Raw genomic sequence first — 21,555 nt, 5'->3', positions numbered from 1 at the left:
ACATTAATCTTTTTATTGTCTTTTTCAGTCTTCCATACAATTTTTTAGTTAATGTTTTTAATTTTTCATATTCATTCATTAGTACAAATCCATGTTTTTCTGTACAATTTCTCCTAACGTTACTGTATACGCTCAAGGAAGCAAGAACGAGTGTGTGTTCGTGTGAGCGTGCGCGCGCGTACAGCCATGCACAGTTAAATTTGTTTAGGAAGAGGAAAAATCCAATGCAATGGAAATAAATTGATTCGGAAATTTCTTCACAAATCGGTCTTTCACAATGACTGCTTCAACGCGCACGGTATATTGAAAACTGCAAGGCCCGTATCATTTCCCCTTTTTGGGAAACTGGTTGCCTACCATTTTAAAATGCTACGATTTGGAATAGAAGTCTTCTCTGGACTCAGGATGAATGATGTGAGTGCAATCGTACCCGCTTTGTTCATTTGCAGAGTTTATAATTCGGTTTTGTGTACTGAACAGAAATAATTGCATTCTCGCCATGTACATTCAGATGTTATATATATATATTATATATATATATATATATATATATATATATATATATATATATATATATATATATATATATATATATATATATATATATATATATATATATATATATACATATATATATATATATATATATATATATATATATATATATATATTATATATATATATATATATATATATAATATATATATATATCTTGTTTAAATCTTACTGTAAAATATGCGTTTATATATATGTTTGCTTACTGTAAAATATGCGTTTGTGTTTGAGATGGAATTAATTTTCAAATTTCACAACTGTTACATGTGTGACAGAGGGGGAAGAGAGAGAGAGAGAGACATTTAGTAGCGTAGTAAAGTCGTGGGGAGGGGAAGTAAGGAAGGGGGTGGGAGGGCAAAATGGAAGGGCGTCTTCTGTGCTTCTCCTCTAAACAAACTAATTATAACTTTTGAGAGGCTGAGCAGGGCTTCCTAATAAAAGCAAGTAAACATTATCGAACCGAATGGGAAGAAAGTTGGGGAAAACATCCTATGCTTTATTTGCTGCCTCTTTCCAATATTAGATTTAGGGGGGAAATAACTCCTTCCTGGCGGATAGATATATGGGGGTGGGGCGGGGTTAGGATGGGCGTCTTGGGGTGCCGCCCGGAGGGTTGTATGCAAATTCTTATGGGTAGATTTTTTTTATGGAAATCTCTCTCTCTCTCTCTCTCTCTCTCTCTCTCTCTCTCTCTCTCTCTCTCTCTCTCTCTCTCTCTCTTGCTATTGGGAGAATAAATCCATTGACAGTTAAATACATGGATGCTTCCAATAGGCCAGCATTTAGTTTAAAATGGAAAATTTACTGCTCCATTGATTGCTGATATTTTTATGTATGTTATTACTAGTTGGCAAAGCAACTATACATAATTAATTTATGATTATAAACAGGGCGTTTCGAAATTAGAGCCCCACCCCCCTCTACAGCATAAACTAAAATTGATATGGGCAAAAACAAAAGTAATTCAGAACAGGTATTTATTTAAGTTTCTCTCAGAGTATCTAATATTTTGTGTGACCTCCATCTGCCTGTACCACAGCCTGCATTCTTGCATTCTTGAGGGGTACGATTTCAGCAAATTGCAAAAAAGCTGAGACTCAAACTCCATTTCCCTGAGCACTTCAGTCACCTCTCTTCGCAGATCGTCGAGGCTTGGTACACCATCATAGTTCAATGTACACGCTTCAATACGATCCTTTAAGATACTACCAATGTTTTCACACATATTAAGGTCAGGGGAGCTACCTGGAAATTCACTTGACAAAAAAAATCGATACCACTGTTTTGAAGCAGCTCCTGTGTCTGAAGAGCCTCGAAACATGGTGCCTTATCATGCAAAAATGTGACTTCTTCAACAGATAGCAAATTTTCAGGATCTTCGAGGAAAGGAAATACTCCACCAGTAAGCACAGTTTCTCTGAAGTATTCGCCATTCCATGACTCTTCTTTTTCTTCAATGATCCACATTAACCATTTGGCTGTGAAACAGAGAAAAATTCCCAAACATTCAGGAAATTTCACAATTTGGCGATAGCGCACATCATCGCTGATATCATACAACTTTGCAGCCCAAATGATGTCATTTTTATGATTTGGCTTCCTGTGTAAATGAAGAATTCATCTGATGCGGCAACATGGAGAAAGTCAGCTTCATCCCAATCTTTAAGAAATGAACCACAAAACCATGCACAGTCTTCTCTCTGTTGCTGAGTGATGTTGGGCTTGCTGATAACATGAAATGGTTTGATACCAGATTTTTTCAACTCATGATATACAGCACTACAACTTCTCTTCTTTCCCCTTTCTGTTTCTAGTTCAAGCGCCAATTTACGTAAAGACTTTCTTGGTCTACCCACTGCCTCAGCTATGATGTCTTTTGACTACTGAGAAAGGACTTCAGGTCTTCCAAGATTCTCACTCTTTTCGCGATGAGAGTCATATGGATTTTTGTTCCAGATTCTTTTAACAAAGGATTCATCTCTTTTAATGTATTTAGCTATCCAGGAACGTGAAATGAAGGATGTGCCAGCATCCCTTGCCTCTCTGAAGGTTATAGCCCGGATTCAGTCAATCCTTCTGATTTCCTCCAAGTCGTTAGCCATGGCTGTATCTAACTCCGTCACTCAGTCTGAAAATACCAGAAATGTAAAATGAAAATAACTTAATAGAAACGTAAAATAATGTAGTACTTGGAGATAGGCTAAAGCAGAAAACTTCATAACTTTCCATTTGTTCTGTGGAGGGGAAGCCTGTAATTTCAAACACCAGTATGTATATATATATATATATATATATATATATATATATATATATATATATATATATATATATAATTAATAATTAATCAAATTAATTTTGTAAAGCTAACTGGAAATAACATGAATGCCAACATACATAACAATATCAGGAATTAATGTAGGAGCAAATTTTCCATCTTAAGCTAAATGCAAATATATATATATATATATATATATATATATATATATATATATATATATATATATATATGAAATGAATAAAGTTACCGTTTATTTTTAATAGAAGCATTTTCCTTTTGTTTTTTTCGTAATTCGTGATGCCATTGCTATGGGTTACGGTTCAACGGAGCAGGAAATCCAAATGCAGGAATTTGAAACAGAGGGGTGAGTTTTTGTGGGGGGGGAGGCGGTTGGCTTCGGCTAATCCCCTTGGATGCAATTGCCCATACGGATAGATATTGACACGTCTGTGTGGGTATATATGCTCTTGCCCTTGAATCTCAGTGAAGAAATTTAATATTAAGCTGAAATATTTAACAACATAGGTACCTATTGTCCATCCAGAAGATAAGAATGTGTCCATTGGCTTCAAAAGTTGAAAATCATAATTGTTTAATGAAATTTCCCATTTCCATGACTGTTGTTTCATTGAAATTCGGCATTTCTGAGTTAGGGTGTCAGAAATTGGCCCGAGAATTCAAACGTATGCTTTGACATCATAAATGATCTGACCCATAAATCCTCTTCGTCAAGAAATAAAAATATGGGAACTGCTTCTGGGGTTATCATTAAACTGTTTTATGAGCATAAGTCGTTGTACAGTAATTCCTCCTTGAATTCAAAGATCATGGCCTTTGAGAGCAACGTCTAAAGAAAAACCTAAGGTGGTATAAAGAGGAATCTCGACTTACTTAGGACTGCCATAGCGGTTGCCATTATTTTAGAAGATAGTATGAGAAACCCCATGTCCAAGAACTTAAACATACTCGTATGCCTGAAAGATTCGAGAAACTTATGGACGTTGAAACAACTCATAGCTGCAAGCCTATTGACGCTTTCATGACAAGAGAGAGAGAGAGAGAGAGAGAGAGAGAGAGAGAGAGAGAGAGAGAGAGAGAGAGAGAGAGAGAGAGAGAGAGTCACAAGGTTGATGACTGGGTACCATCAAGGGACGTGTCATCACAAAGTATGTCCTTTTATGGTGCAGGACGTACCCACTTGCTCACCTTACTAGAGAAAAAGGCCGCGAGGAAACCAAAGGAAACCTTGATAAAGGCGTTCATGAAAAACAAGACTAACAGATACTTTACCTGGCTGAACTATGGCTATGAACCCCGTGGGATACCAGACGAGAGAAAATTATGTGACTGTGAATGTTTCTTTTTTTTTTTTTTTGTAATTACGGTAACTTTTTAGTGCCTTTTCCCATTGAACCTTTTTCCTTTCATTCATTCGTATGTTGCGAAAACATACACCTTTCATTCTTTCATGATGACAGGATAATGCAACAACTCATTCATTCCAAAATTTGTTCAGTGACAGTGTAATAAACCACTCATTCATTGACCCGTTCAATCTTTCATTGGGCCTTATTAATGTGTTAATACAATGTATTCATAAATCCATCCGGAATAAAAATATAGTGCAAATTACCATAAATTTAACCAGGCAGAGATCCGAGTATTCGTGTTTCTCTTCTCGTATAATGTAGACAGAGTGAAAATTCTAATAATATTATCTATTTAAGGATTTGAATATTCACATTTTTCTTACCTTATAAAATAAACCATTGAAAATTACCACTATATTAACCACTCTAAGGTCTAATTTTTCGCCTTTCACTTCTTTAGTAACATAAATACTTGGAAGATTACCTCAAAACTATCCAATTGGGACTAACTATTCACCTCTGTATTCATCTTCTATTCTCTAATGATGTGCATACAGTGTAATTTACCACAATATCCATCTCTCGAGCACTTAATTATTCACCTTTTTCCTCTCTTATAGGGACATTGTAAATTACCACAATGCTAACCACTCGTAGGCTTCAATGTTCATGCTTGCCTTTTCTCCTCACAGCCTTCTGCGACGGCACGAGGTCGCTGGAGTACGTCTGTTCTCTCCTGACGGGAGACGCCCAGCTGCACTCCATGTTCCGCCTGGGGGCCGCTCCAGTCCCTTGTCCTTTCCCTCATACGTACACCTTCACCTACAACCGGGGACAGGCAGAGTGCACTTACCCTCTGAGTACCGTGGACTCTTGCACTGAGGACTGGAGAATGCTCTTCAGGTACCAGGCGTGTCCTGACATCCAGGGAACCGAGAGTACCAGTAAGTTATCCTTTCTTCCAAGTTATTTGTTCAGGTACCAGTGTTTGAATATTGAGGGAACGAGGATATCAGTTAGCTCTTTGTTCAGTCAGCCAAATTGCTCCACGTACGAGGTGTACATGGATATCAAGAAAATCTGGAAATCTAAGTACCAGTGAGTTATTCTTTTTTTTTTCAAAAATGATTGCTGAGGTACCCGATGATTTGGATGCCCAGGGTACAAAGAGTACCCGTAAGTTGCTGTTCTTTCTTCTACGTCATTCATATAGATTTTCACATGTCAATTACAGTATACCATTCATATAAATAGTAACTTATATCTCTTAAGTATTATATTGATGACAGAGCCTCCATATCTCCATATTTTCTGCAGTTGAGGAGTTCATGTGCCTAGCCGCTTGGAAAGAAGGCAGTAACAGGTATCTGGTTGGGAAAACTGACCACCAACGCGCCACTTCTGATGAGGACAGGTAAGCAACTCATTACCTGATATGGTTTTTGTTTTTATTTTTCTTGTCATTTTCTTCGCTATAATACTCGCATTTCATAAATTCCTGACGGATTAACATGACAATCCTTTGGGATTAAAAATGTAAAGCACACAATGAACAGCATTACGCAAGGAATTTCCTTGTATTAGCGGACCCATTATTGACATCTTTTTGTTTTACATTAACACTCATGCTGGAGCAACTGATATTAATTACGGAAATAAAAAAAAAAGAGTCCTAATACTTTTGGGAACATTCCCAATGACTCTTTTGTGTCAGAGGATGTTCTTAATGACTATTTTCGCAGTAAATACTAAAAGTCACAATTTTTACCAAAGTAAATTTCCTTAACACTTTTGCAAGAACCGGTGTCATTCACACTTTTGCTAGTGAACGCCTGATCACAATCCTGACAGAGCTATAGTTCTCAGTATTACTCCTTTGTGACGTAATTGCCCTTAGTACTGTTATTAGAGTGATTACCCTTAACACGTCTGCAAAGAGAACTTAATAGTCTTAAGGAAGGTAATTTTGGGTTACATAGGTACCTTAAGCAATAATTTGTAGTAGACAGAAAGAGTTATTTTGTTTTCCGTTTGTTTACTGTCACAAGTAGTCCTTAATCCAGGCAGTGTTTCAACCTGAGACCATTTGTGAAATGTTTAATTGAAGACTTGTTTAAAAATTAAAAAACGTTAGAACCTCGTAAAAAAAACACTAATACGTGTAAAAGGTCAAAATGTAGTCTCCTCTGGAATTGATTATTAACGTAACAGTATCTTGAACCATTCAGATTTTCCCAAGACCTGTTATTCATAACTCCATTTAAGTTTTACGTTGAGCAAGCCGTGTGTGGGAAGCAAGTGATTGATTTGATAAAGGTTAATTAAATAACAACTTTGAAGGTTACTGTCAGTGCATTTCCCAAGAGGGAGAGGGAGCAAAGTCATTAATGCAATTTTAACGTTGAAGTTGAGGAAGGAAAAAAATATATAAAAAAAGTTTTACGCCCCGGAATGAGAAAGCATTCTGTAAACTCCCAAGACCAATTGCGGTATTTGTTTGACTTTGTGTTTCGTTGGCCGATAAACGCTTTGATGTTTTCTTTGGTTCATTGCAGTGTTCCAGGAAAGAAGCTTGTCTTCTTTTTACTCTATTTTTTATTTCCTATTATTATTTGTATTATTTTTAGTGTTGCCATTAGTACATGCGTCTTTTGTAGATAATCAGCGTGCGCGCGTATGAAAGCGAAATATATATGAGAGAGAGGTTAAGAGAAGAGAGAAAAGATAAAATTGCATCTGGCATCCGATTAAACAGCTGGAGAAGGGGCATAAACCTGCAGTTTTCAGGACAGCGGCGACACCGGCGAAAGAGGACAGGCAAGAGAGAGCCCCATTCCCTCCATAAAAGGCAATTCATCTTTGAGTGCGATTCTTGTGAAATTGAGCCCGTCTGCATTGAAGTCCAGTCTATTTAAGGCGGAGATTGAATGCAAAGAAATATGGCCGGCTGTAGACTGGTTGCAAAGAGGAACAGTATTTTTGGAAGATTTTATTTCATCCCGAGTCCTCCCTGGCACTGCCGGTGCCGGCCGGTAAAGGGCCACGCTTTCCATGGGCGACTTGAAGCGAATGTTATTGTAGTGTAAGGTTTTCTGATTCTTGTCATTTTTCTTTTGGATGCAACTCTCGGCTGGCGTCGGGTTTCTTTATACCCTATTGTTGCCAATAACCTATATTTTCACTCGCTTTAGTATCTGAAAGGACTTGCGCTTGCTCAGTGCAATACTCGCGTAAACGTGTATGGCTCAAGCATTTATGCTTAAACTACATCCCACTAAAGATACACAAACGCACACACACAAATTTATGATTCACATCGGGATCGAACCCGGGTTTCTCAAATGAAAGGCCAGGGCGCTACCAACTGATCCATATAAATCATAAAAGAAGTTGGAATATAAGTACTTCTATACCGGAGGTTCTTCCTGGGCAGGCTGCCGCCTTACATACCAGCGAATTTTGCCCAGCTTCCCGACCCACCAGTGTTAGGCGGCAGCATCCCAAAAAAACCTCAGATACAGAAGTACTTAGGTTCCAACTTCTTTATGACCTGAGTAGGGTCAATTGGTAGCGCCCTAGCTTAATTTGAGAGACTGGGATTCGATCCCGATATGAGTCAGATTTATTTCTGTGAAGCACGTGCCGATGTGTTTATTAGATCCATCATATTCACGCTTAAGCGGTAATTCGAATGAAATGCTACCAATTGACTCACTGGTGGGACGGGAAGTTGGGCATAATTCGCTGTTATGTTAGGCGGCAGCCTCCCCATGAAAAACCTCAGTTACAGAACAAAAGTACATGGGTTCCAACTTCTTTTATAACCTGTGTGGGTCAATTGGAAGTGCTCTGGCCTTTCAGTTGAGAGACCGGGGTTAGCTTCCGATGTGAGTCAGAAATTTATTAATGTGAAAGCGTGCTCATATGTTCATTAGTTGCACACACACACACACACACACACACACACACACACACACACACACACACACACACACATATATATATATATATATATATATATATATATATATATATATATATATAGAGAGAGAGAGAGAGAGAGAGAGAGAGAGAGAGAGAGAGAGAGAGAGAGAGCAGTTTTCCTATATTAATCCTATGTTGGTCTGTGTGTTTACAAGCCAATCTTGTATTTAATTCCCTAAAATTACAGTATACATCTGTTGACCCCATTAGTGAGTATGATTCCAGGGATTGGTCTACTGTTGTGGGTTGCGCTGACTGGGCAAGGAAGAATTAAAAAATAAAACAGTCAGGAGCAATGAATATTCCGCCAAAATGAATGCCATCGTATCACAATTGAAAACGGAAGGGCGTTGACGAGATTATTTTCACCCCACTGGGTAAAACTTATCATGAAAATTTCTTAAGGAATATATTTCTCTCTCTCTCTCTCTCTCTCTCTCTCTCTCTCTCTCTCTCTCTCTCTCTCTCTCTCTCTCTCTCTCTCTTCTGTTTGTTATTATGATTGCAGACATAGATAGTAATGTTAAGGACTTGGTAATGAGAAGTTTCGCCGATGACACAAGAATAAGTAGAGAAATTACCTGTGATGAAGATAGGAACTTGCTACAAAGAGACCTAAACAAAATATATGGATGGGCAGAGGCAAATAGGATGGTATTTAACTCTGATAAATGTGAATCAATAAATTATGGTGATAAAGAAGGAATGATATATGCATATAGGGGACCTAACACAAGACAATCACAAATAAGAAGCAGTTAAAGACCTTGGTGTGATGTTGAATAGGAACATGTTATGCAGTGATCAAATAGCATTACTACTGGCAAAATGCAAAGCAAAAATGGGAATGTTGTTCCGGCACTTCAAAACAAGAAAAGCCGAACACACGTTTTATAAATTATAAAACGTATGTACATAGTCCACTTGAATATTGCAATATGATATGGTACCCACACTAACAAAAGGATATTGCACAAATAGAGAGTGTACAAAGGTCCTTTACAGTTAGAATAGAAGTTAAGGACCTTGACTACTGGGAAAGATTACAATTCTTAAAATTGTACAGTCTCGAAAGGAGAAGAGAACGCTACATGACAATACAGGCATGGAAACAGATAGAAGGAATCACCGAAAACATCATGGAGCTAAAAATATCAGAAAGAGCAAGCAGAGGTAGATTAATAGCGACCAAAACTATACCAGGAAAACTAAGGAAAGTACACAGGACATTAATCCACTACGCACCAGCATCAATAATGCAACGATTATTCAGTGCATTACCAGCTCATCTGAGGAACATATCAGGAGTGAGCGTAGATGTGTTTAAGAATAAGCTCGACAAATATCTAAGCTGCACCCCAGACCATCCAAGACTGGAAGATGCAAAATATACCGGAAGATGCATTAGCAATTCTCTGGTAGACATCAGAGGTGCCTCACACTGAGGGACCTGGGGCAACCCAAACGAACTGTAAGGTAAGGTAAGGTCTCTCTCTCTCTCTCTCTCTCTCCCTCTCTCTCTCTCTCTCTCTCTCTCTCTCTCTCTCTCTCTCTCTCTCTCTCTCTCATGTCATGGAATGAGGGGTTATGTTAGGGAAACTTAATTTTGGGGAAATCTCTCTCTCTCTCTCTCTCTCTCTCTCTCTCTCTCTCTCTCTCTCTCTCTCTCTCTCTCTCTCTCTCTCTCTCTCCAGGCAGAGCAGGTCATTAAAATCCAAATTCCTGAATGTTGGTCCAAGTGCCTGGCATTCCACATATAGATATCCGAAATGCTGAAAAGCAGAAGAAAAGACAGACTGGGAAATGCGGCAGTAAGGGCGGGTGAAAACACCTGGAAATTGAAGGACTTTTAATTGGAGGGAATGGGGCAAGGGAACCTGCGAATGGGAGGAAAATAGGACTTCCAAATTAGAACTTCCAGCGTCTTTTTTTTTTTTGTGAAAAGGGCAGGGACCAGAGGATAGAAGGTCAATGGACTACGTTGTAAAAAAATATTTTTTTAAGTTTTTAATAATTTCCTAGAAATGTAAGGAACCTTACGTTAAGTATTTCTAAAGATATTATACGAGAAAAGCAGCGAAAGAAGACAAGCATGATTTCAATAAGGACTTCCATCAATTTTGAAAGAACGTTTTGTCTCTGTTGTTAACGTAAGCTGGCTCTATGCTAGCATGAGCTCTTACTTGTACAAACCCACTATTGTACGTACAAGGAACATAAGGCAGTAGAACTATATTAGCTGTTCAAAAGTTTTACAGGTAAAAAACATGATAGGCAACACAGAATTAATATCAAATCATAGAATACGATGTAGTATTTTAATTAAAAATTACAGAATATAAAATGGATTAAAATATAAGTCATAAAAGGTAGTATAATATTAATACCAAGTCGTGCAAGAAAAACGGAAGGGAAAAAAACCATAGCCTCTTATTTAGAACATCATATTAAAATAACAAGTCAAAACTGTACAAGATTTCAGAAACGCTAGGTCGAAAATATGTGGAATGGCGGAGATGGTGTCTTAAAATAAGAACAGATGATTTTGTTTTATAATTAATAATCAGACATGATGCTGAGATTTAGCCATTAGAATTTACGGGTAAAATCAATTATTTTTCTTTTACAAATCAGAAATCCAAATGTTCCAAGTTGATGGTTTTGGGAAAGAAGAATTGAGGATGTATCTATAATTACAGCTTGCCTTATAAAGGAAATCTGCTTGAAATTTTTTTCATAAATCCCCAAGGTAAAAAACTTTTAAATCCCCAAGGTAAAAAAAAAAGTTATTTATCGTCAAAGTATGAGGTAAATATTTCTATGCAACCTATTCGTCAATGTTCAATAAACCAAAACGAAAATAATTAATTTTTCACGCGGCATCGTTCAAAAGACATGCTCATGATTTCTATGCGTAACGTTAAGCTCACATGTGAGGAACAAGACTGTAATGCGGATTCGTTCTGGGGAAATATTAAGGAAACAGAGTTATTTCCATTTGCATGATGAATCTGGTTCCGCGCTCGGAGCGGTGGTATGGACTCTCCCTCATTTCCCAATCCGTGGCAGATGGAAATGATGGACCAGTCGCTACCTTGAATTCCTTAATGGTATGTACCAGTATAATGGTAATGATGTTATAACATTCAGCAAGCTCATGACGAATGGCATTTGTTAGCGTACGATTGCTGATTGTCATTTTGGTACTCACTGAGGAAGTATTATTATTATTATTATTATTATTATTATTATTATTATTATTATTATTATTATTATTATTATTATTATTATTATTATCTCTTGCAACAACTCTTTATTTATTACAACACAAATAATGTTCAGGGTCTCTTACTGTGACCAACTTGTGATTTTGAGTTTTCGGTTTTTCAATACTTTTAATATATTCATGTTTATGACATGTAAATATTTAACTTACGTTTTTATTTTCCATGAACAAGACATGAAACTACTCTCATGTCATGTTCTTACCTCAGTCATTTTCATCCGTCACCAATGAAATTCTTTTCGGATCAATACTCGAATGCATTCGGTATTTGTGCTTAAAACTGAAATCATGATGATTATTTTTAATATCGTTAAGATTTTCTTTAAAATGAATCTCTGGATATGTTAATGGGCTCTCATATGAATTATTACTAACTGTTTCGAAAATAATTTCTGTGAAACGATAAGGAGGGAAAGAACCACAATTCGGACCTACGAATTATAACGAGAATCTTTAAAAAGAGAACCTCTGAAAACAGAGTCAATCTCTGAAAACAGTCTCTGCATTCTAGAATTGTGAATAAATACAGAGAAAATCTTGCAGCGAATCTGTGAATAACGGGAGGGAGAACCACGAAGAGAACCGGTGAGTCACTGCTGCTCATTTAAAACAAATTTCCACATTTAGTAAGTGTGCTCTGTGAGCTAAGACCAGTAATTTAATCCGTGAATCACTGATTTTTCATTCAGTGAATCTCTGCATACTGTTACTGTACATAATGGGAAAGAGAAGCAGGAAAGGAATCTGTGAATCGCAGTGAGAACCTTTTCAAAACGAAGCTTCGTATTCTGTTATTGTGTTCAGCGAGAGAAACCCCGATGCGAATCCATGAATCAACTGAGAATTATTCAAAAACGAATAGCTGCATTCTGTCATTGTGCACGAGGGGTTTGGAAAACCAACTCATACGAACCACCCACGAGTCCCCGCTGTTTTGTGAAGGCAGAAATAATATTAACAATTGATAAAGGTGACTCGTGTTTCCCTTCCAGTGAATGGGTGTATTATGTTTCTCCCGTGGAAACTGACTGAAAAGAAGAAATAGGAAACCTCCTTACGCGGGTCAATACGCTGCCCGCGAGGAAATTGCGTAAGGAAATGAAAGTGGCCGCGTATGAGGAAGAAGGCCTTATGTTTCGGCTATTTTCCCCCTCCCCCTCCACACTCCTTCCCCCCTCTCTTTTGTATCGCCAATAAAGGTAAAATGCTTATTCTGGGTATTGTGTTCGAGGATGCCTTTGTCTTACCTGTTCTCGCCTTTTTTTTTTTTTTCATATATTCCAAATAGGGGAGGAAGTATCTCTCTCTCTCTCTCTCTCTCTCTCTCTCTCTCTCTCTCTCTCTCTCTCTCTCTCTCTCTCTCTTCCTGTTACTACGAGAAGAGGGGTTTTATACAAATAAAAAATATAACTTTTAAATACCAGTTCTCTCTGTCTCTCACGAGAAAAAACGATTGTATACAAAGAAAGCTCCCTTTTATGGAAACAATCTCTCTCTCTCTCTCTCTCTCTCTCTCTCTCTCTCTCTCTCTCTCTCTCTCTCTCAAAAGGGATTTTATGTGAAGAACGATCCTTTTTTTGGAGATAACTCTCTCTCTCTCTCTCTCTCTCTCTCTCTCTCTCTCTCTCTCTCTCTCTCTCTCTCTCTCTCTCTCTCTCTCTCTCTTACGAGAAAGAGCATCTGCATACAAAGAGATCAGCATTTTTCAGAAATACCTACTTAATTTTGGTAGTATCGTGTATACGGCACCGAAATGACTTCGCTGGGAAAAAGTTCTTTTTCTGACCATTCTATGGCTGGGGCGTTCTGCCCGCAGGCACAATTAAGCCATCATATAAAGTTTCATTTCAAAACATTCAGGTTTTTCACATTGAAATATGATCTGCGCTCTTCACAACAGCGATCATGTTACCTTCGCCCTTTGCAATGCTGGTGGTTGGTTGTGGCAGTGATTCTTGAAAACCCCCTTTCCCTTTCCCTCCCCTCTCCCCTCTCCTCTCTCTCTCTCTCTCTCTCTCTCTCTCTCTCTCTCTCTCTCGAAAACTTGATGGAAGAGGGAATCTTATATTATGTGCGCTAAATTAGTCTCCTAATCTGCTGGGGTAGAGAGAGAGAGAGAGAGAGAGAGAGAGAGAGAGAGAGAGAGAGAGAGAGAGAGAGAGAGAGAGAGAGAGAGAGAGAATATGCATCCCAATCAAACGACCTATAAGAATAGTGTACGCAGCTGAAAGTGTGAAATATTCCTTAATGTTTTAAGTTTTCACTTCTATTTTTTATTTGTAGTAAATGGATTTGTGTTACAGACTTCCCGCGCAGCCTCCAACCTTTTCTTTGGCATGTCGGGGAAAACTGTACTTAATTTTTTTATTTGTCGCACATTTCTCCACGAGTTTCTATCAGTTTATTTTTCGTTTATCAGCTTATGCCTACACAGAATAGGGAGTTTTTGTATGTACATCTGACATAAATAGTAAAATTGGTTCCGTTAGCTTTTCTTAGCCCCCCCCCCTTTTTTTTCCATTTTGATCGAATTTTAATTATGGCTCTTCCACCTTGCACTGTTCATACCGGTCCTCACCTTTGAAGAACTATCTCGAGCTGGAAACCCAACTGTACTTTGTTGTGTTTTTCCTTTGAAATAAAACGTAAAATTCCTCACTGGCTACTAAACGCTCTAAAACACACACACACACATACACACACATATATGTGCGTGTGTGTGTTTGTGTGTATATATGTTTACCTTCTAACGTTTACTAAAATAAATCTGTTCCTTTTAATTAAAATTAAAATAGAGAAGCTCACTATATTATTATAGCGTTAGGAAATTCATGCTTTCATTTTGAAGGATAGCGTAATGTTTACCGTAGAGATACATGCTTAGGTATTGCTAGCCTGATGCCATTGGGAGAGCAGATGGGTACCAACTTCTTCCGTCAGGTTACGTGGTAACTACCATGTTTTGAGAGGTGTATGGGAACTTCCGACTAATTTCATCTAGTAGATGGTAAATACCTTAACTCCCTCATGAAAGCTGACAATTACCAACAGATTCCGTCAAGGAATCTATTATTTACCAACATATTTCAGTAGGATAGCCCTGGGGACTCCCAAAGTCTCCCATAAAGTAGCTGATAAATACTATATTCCTTCGGGGTATCTGATAATTACCAACATACGTCATCAGGATGGCTATTATTTCCAACACGGGTGTAATAGCCATATACGGCTGTGTATTTTTGCTGTTCTGTGTGGTTTTAACCTCACCTTATATGAATGAGAAGATTGTTTTTCCTCTAAATATGTAAAATGTTGATGCAATTCTTTTCTGCGTATATTCTCACGTTAAGTGGTGCATACGTCACGATCACGCAAAATTACATGAATATGATACTTCGAAATAAAAGGAAGAAGTAGCCGTATCTTCTCAGTTGCTTAATAAAGGTAGCTACTGATGAAAGGAACCCAGTCATAAAAGGTAAACCAGTAATCTACAGCTTCAGCTCCAGCTTCCATTCTGTTCTTTTGGCTTCTTACAGCTTCTCATACGCTATTCGGTATTCAGCATTGTTTTTGGGGTGAACTAAATCCCCCTTTCTAACCCCGATGTTGGGGTGTCGGGGATTCGGAATAGTTATTTGATCTGGCTAATAAAGGATAACAAAAGGCCGCATCCTATACTTCACCGGCGTTAATGCCTTCCAGAACAGAGAGGTTGTCTTGGCCAGATCTTCATGATGGAAGTAAGGCAGAGCTAGCTCTCTCTCTCTCTCTCTCTCTCTCTCTCTCTCTCTCTCTCTCTCTCTCTCTCTCTCTCTCTCTCCTGACACCCAACCTCCTTCACCTTTTGTTTACCGAAATTATGTCTTAACATAATGTCCTATAAACATTGTTATTAAGGTGGTCGCATTTTCCAGTTAATCGGGGCTATATCCTGGGCGATGTGTATAGCTTAGGTTGGGGGTTTGAGAGGGGAGGGGTGGAAGAGTATGGAATGTCAGGATATAATCACCCTCCGTTTCTCCTTTCACGCAACCCCACCGCTCAAGGGGTTACCTAAACCCCTTTATTGCTCTCTCTCTCTCTCTCTCTCTCTCTCTCTCTCTCTCTCTCTCTCTCTCTCTCTCTCTGTTCCCTTTCAAATTTGGTACAGTCGCATAGGTTGAGACTAATTTTAAATGAATAGTACAGAGAGAGAGAGAGAGAGAGAGAGAGAGAGAGAGAGAGAGAGAGAGAGAGAGAGAGAGAGTTATGCGGTAGAGAAATCCATCCATTTGACAAGAGATAAAGGCACTCACTTTCCCAAAAGCTGACTAACAACAACTCCACCAAAAATACACATAAGTTAACACTCTACCGCTCCTAAACCCCTCTTTTTCTCGTGGTAAAAAAAAATGCAATGGAAAAACAAAAAAAAAGCGGAAAAAACGACAAAAAAGATAGCTTGGCCTTTTGAAAACGTTTAACTGTAGGCAGACAGGCATGTGTCTCCGCGTAAAGAGAAAAACCCGGTTGTCACATGCATACTGAGAGAGAGAGAGAGAGAGAGAGAGAGAGAGAGAGAGAGAGAGAGAGAGAGAGAGAGAGAGAGAGTCAATCTGACCCGCGCGGTTGTAAAGTACAGTTGACGGGATTTAAAATAGATGTTATGAATTTACCATTTTGTCGTCCACAAGCTTTTTAACCTGGAGGTGACGTGATAAAAAATCTGGGACGAAAAATCTAATACGAACCTTTTTATTTGATGAAGCTTTCCTCTCTGTGACTGGGTTGTGTAACATCAAATTTATATAATGATACAATAAAGGTAATGACAATCACTGTACAGTAATTATAATGATAATGGCGAATACCATTTATCACTCGAAATATATATGCACGTATATAATATATATATACATATATATATATATATATATATATATATATATATATATATATATATATATATATATATATATATATATATATATAATATACACACAGAAAAAGTAAAGCAAAAAGATAATTTATCGCTTCTGACTGGCATCCATAATATACATGGAACCATTCATATTAGACTTTTTGCTAAGTGTTTATTTACTACATTATTTTTCTATGCTATAATTTTTCATAGGCTTAAGGTTCATCCTCTCGACGGAAAGTGTTATGACAGAGAATGCAGGAAAGAAGCTTTTGCCTCTTTCGATGACATTTCGCCGTTAATTTACTTTTATAATCCCACTATATTTTTTTTCTTTCGTTGAACTAGATAAGAAAGGGACAGTTTTTAGTCATGTAACAATAATAATTATCATGGAAAGAGAAACCCACAAGATTCTTGTGTATAACTTGTTTACTGGTAAATATTTATATATATTACTTTTAATCTCGAGTACTTTCAGGTCCTAACTGTGACCCTTTTTCAAGAAATGAGGTAGTCAGGCTGGTTCAAGGCCCAGCAATCTTCTGGAACTTCTTTTCCCTGTGCTGTTATTTATATGATGGCTGTCCTGGTTTCCATTCTCTTGATGGTTGTTAATCTCCTCCTGTCGGTCTGATATCCTGATCTGATGGTCAGTGGTATTAAACCTTGTGGTATGTGAGTAGTCACCATCGGTCTGTTGGGCAGGAGACCTAACCTCCAGGTCAGAAGGGTCGATCTTAGCTTCTTTTAATATTAAAGATCGGATTACCACAAGGAAAAATTCTATCACTTTAATCCACTGACCATCAGATCTATTAAAAGATATCAGACCGACAGGAGGAGATTAACAGACCGATGGTGACTCTCAAGAGAATGGAATCAGACCAGGACAGCCATCATATAAATGACAGCACAGGGAGAATCAAGTTCCAGAAGATTGCTGGGCCTTCCAGAAGAGCCTGACCAGCCTGACCTCATCTCTTGAAAAAGGGTCACAGTTAGGACCTGAAAGTACTCGAGATTAAAAGTAATATATGTAAATATTTACCAGTAAACAAGTTATGCACAAGAATCTTGTGGGTTTCTCTTTCCATCTTCAGAAGAAAACTGAAAGAAGTTTTTGTTTGGTTCAATAATTATCATAATAATAATCTTTCGTTAAGATCGCCAGTACCAGTTATTTTTATTACGAATATCGTTCTCATTGCATATTTTTCATATTTACAAATATATTCGTTGTTTTGACGATAAAATATAATCATCATCATTATTAATATAAGAAATACAGTTTTTTCAATATTATTATATATTCAAATCACATCTTGTACACTTCTTCAATCGGCGTACTACAGGGTTAGTTACCTGGTTAGTTGACCGGGTCACGGCGTAATCAATTCGTAATTATTATTCGCTAAATCTTTAGTATTTATGAAGGTCTTATCCAACACTCTCGTATGGGAACTCTCGGTGACTCTGATAACATCTTTCGATCAATTCACATTTTACACTGATGGGTCTGACCTTTCCTTACACTTCCATGCGGTTAGTTATCCTGTACAAGGAAAGGCAAGGGAGAAGTGAAGATTGTTTGGCATTGGACATTATATATATATATATATGTATATATATATATATATATATATATATATATATATATATATATATATATATATACACACACACATATAGCCTACACACGCGCGTATGTATTTGTGTATGTATGTATATGTTTCTTTTCGCAGATAAGATAAAAAAGTAGTTCATGTGTGCGCCTTTGTTTATATTAAAAAGTTGTCATTTTTAAGCAGCATAGATTTTAAATATACTTTTATCGCCATTTTTGGGAAAATGTAAATAGAAGCAATAATTTGTCACTCAGTAAACCAGAGACAAATTATTTCACCAGTAATTGTCTTTTCATCGATAGTACTTGGCCCTCTTGAGCCTTACTTTATTTTTTTCTTAAACAGCTCTACGTAACATATTTCTTTGTTTTTTTTCACAAAGATTCATAATTCTGACTTTTTCTTACTACTTTCCCGTACTCAGCCTTCTTGTACATATGGCATTATCTTGAGATTTCGTACTCAGCCTGTAGTTTAACTTTGTTATTCTAATGTATTTTTGCTGCTAATCTGTCCTCGGCTATACTTTTCTTCCTCCATTCGCCTATATATATATATATATATATATATATATATATATATATATATATATATATATATATATATATATATATATATATATATATATATATATATATATATATTACAGTCAACATGTGTAATCAGTCATTAATCAGTCATTACGCGTAATGACTGAAATTTCAGTCATCACGCGTAATGCACTTAGGGGACATTTGATCCCCCCAGGAGCTAGTACTAAACACGGCGAAACAGTGAGTTACCTACACTGTTTCGCCGGGTTTAGTACTAGTCCCTGGGGTCAAATGTATTTCATAAATGTTTAATACTAGCTCCTGGGGAGATCAAATGTCCCTAAGTGCATTACGCGTGATGACTGAAATTTCAGTCATTACGCGTAATGACTGATTACGCGTGTTGACTGTAACATATATATATATATATATTGCATTCACAGACAGGCAGAGATTTGATTTTGACCTTTTTCTGTTACCAACAGGTACCGGTGCTTCGTGTACGATTCCTGGAACAACCGAAGTCATTCCGGGTTTATGGTGGCGCAGAGCGGCGATGCAACTTGCAATGGCCTCTTCTCAATCATATCTGGTTCCAGGACCCTCATTCTTACCAAAGGTATTATTATTATTATTAATTATTATTATTATTATTATTATTATTATTAGTAGTAGTAGTAGTAGTAGTAGTAGTAGTAGTAGTAGTAGTAGTAGTAGTAGTAGTGGTGGTGGTGCCAATTATTTGAATTTTTTAAGTAATATTCGTGAAGTCCCAGTGAAAAGGTGTGTGTGTGTGTGTGTGTGTTTGTGTGTGAGATAATAAAAAAAAAGTAGCAAAAAATAATTGTAAGGGAATCAAGTTTGTAAAGATTATTTAAAGTAAAATATAATAACATACGCCCCAGTTTGGCTTTCCTACTTCCAGGCTTTCGTTTTCTCCCTTGATATTACCGGTCAGAAAATAACAATAATTGCGGTCTTTCTTTTTTTCTAGTTAGAAAACGTTTTCACTCTCAGAATTACAATACAGTTGACGTCTCAGAACCTCAGTGAGTTCGTCGACTTCACTGTTCACTCCACCATCGATTTTAGATTCCATTTTCTCAAGAGAATTAAACGCTCAAATTAAAAATCTTTGAATTCTGCGTCGCAATCGGCTTCAGATTCTTCTGAGTCTTTGATCTTTCTGCGTCGAGTGACTTTAGTTACCACGTCCAAAGCAACTTGTACTTCCAAAGCGAACTCCGCATTAGTATTATTATTATTATTATTATTATTATTATTATTATTATTATTATTATTATTATTATTATTATTATTTTGTTGTTTTTATTGTTGTATGTCCGTATGTTAAATTAGAAAAAGAACTTAAAGCAAATAATATAACAGTGATGGAAATAATAATGGATCAATTTGATGTATTAATTAAGTAAATGAATAAATACCAGCTGAGAAATGAGTATTATAAATAAAATCAAACAATATCAATATACAGTACTGGCTCCCGTAGCGAGGTAGTGCCGTCAGTGCACCACACTTAGTGCTCTGTAGGCATTACTGAAAGATGTTTGCAGCGTCCCTTCGGCGTAAAGCTATACCCACTTTTTATCCTTTTACATTACCTTCATTCTTTCAGTCTTGGTGTCTCCAAGACCTTCAAGTGTTACCTCTTAGTGTAACTGTCGGGTTTTGTTCCAGTTCCACATTTAAATCCTTGTACGTCATCTTATTTTCTGGATCTTTTTATCTAGCTGCCCAACCCCTTCAGCTCCCGCTTTTCACTTTCTTAAGTGTTGAATGACCAAATGTGCCGCAGTGCCTGCTTTGACAGCCTAAATTTCGTAAAATCAAACCAATACATTACAGGCTATATCTCCACGGAACCGTTCTACGAGAATTCAAGATCTATAAATATTAAGTGTAACAACGTTATTAGGATTTTTACAAAAAAAAAGTGAGTGCCATGCACTTCAAAAATGGCGCAAGAACAGCGAGGACGATTGTGAGTGTTCCTTTTTGAAATAAAGATCAAGGACTTTTGGCGCGTGATGCTGCTGTCATTATGTCAGGAAGGCGTTTTTTAAGTAGAGAACATTCATCATTTCAGTGAATAATTCAAGCCTTAGAAAATACGTAGATCTTGTACGGAATTCAGTGTTTTATCATGAAGAGCAGTGTCATTAATGCACGGTAAATTGTGTTGCGGGGGATACGAGACAGGTTCCTTGACACTTGAGCATGATCGTAGTTCAGGTTCACTCTCTCACTAATCCATTCTGTATCTCTGTTAATCTCAAGGCATCTTTCCTTTAGATGCTGAGCCATTGGAATGAGCAAACCAGTGTCCTGACCAAATTTGAGAGAACAAGAAAAAAAAAAAAAGGAATGAAGAATTAGGGGTTAAACACAAAGGAGCGATAAATCCACTTCTTGAGAGATGGAAGGTTATAAATTGCGAAAAAATGGAATCTGAGAAATCCGAAGCTTGGAAGAAAAGGAAATAAAAAGTCACCTGACCGTGCAGTCCAAAAATTCGTGATTTCCCAAGAGTAATGGTGGTCTGCGGCGTGTTACCAAGCATCCTGAGAGAAGAGACTAATTATTAGAACTCAACGAAACAGTTGGTGAACAAGGGCAGGGTCATTAATCAGACAATTTGGATTTGATATGGTCCTATCTGAAGGGAGACAAAAGATGAGGCGTCCTACAAATGAGAGCAATATTCCAAACAGAGATGGATAAACACAATATAAAGCTTTGGTAACCGAGATGATCCATGAACTCACGACGTCCAACCTAAACGCCTTATTTCCAAGTGCATATTCACCAATCTAAACCATGAGAGCTCTCTAAGACGAGTTTGAAGTAACCTAAACACCAATCATTGATAAAAATGAGACGATCAGTTATATAAGAAAATTTCAGTGAGATCAAGAACCCAATTCAAGCCTTCAACATCGAAAACGACTGCTCTCATGTCCAGGGCAAAATATACTTCGTCACCAATATTGCAGTTTC

The 21,555-nt window shown here is 37.3% G+C and overlaps 1 protein-coding gene across 2 annotated transcripts in view; it reads left to right on the top strand.

Annotated features, from left to right (window-relative positions):
* The window catches only part of LOC136842511 (uncharacterized), a 796,050-nt gene that overhangs the window by 755,384 nt on the left and 19,111 nt on the right, over positions 1 to 21,555 (top strand). For both annotated transcript variants that reach the window (XM_067109916.1, XM_067109915.1), the window contains exons 5-7: positions 4,896 to 5,147; positions 5,521 to 5,617; positions 19,023 to 19,156. In XM_067109916.1, the coding sequence (XP_066966017.1) occupies positions 4,896 to 5,147; positions 5,521 to 5,617; positions 19,023 to 19,156 (483 nt within the window). The remainder of the gene's footprint in view (positions 1 to 4,895; positions 5,148 to 5,520; positions 5,618 to 19,022; positions 19,157 to 21,555) is intronic.

Source organism: Macrobrachium rosenbergii, chromosome 10 (genome assembly GCF_040412425.1).
Source record: "Macrobrachium rosenbergii isolate ZJJX-2024 chromosome 10, ASM4041242v1, whole genome shotgun sequence".
Classification (NCBI taxonomy): Eukaryota; Metazoa; Arthropoda; class Malacostraca; order Decapoda; family Palaemonidae; genus Macrobrachium; species Macrobrachium rosenbergii.
The sequence above is the reverse complement of the archived record's forward strand: the minus strand, read 5'-3'. Positions and strand labels throughout refer to the sequence as shown.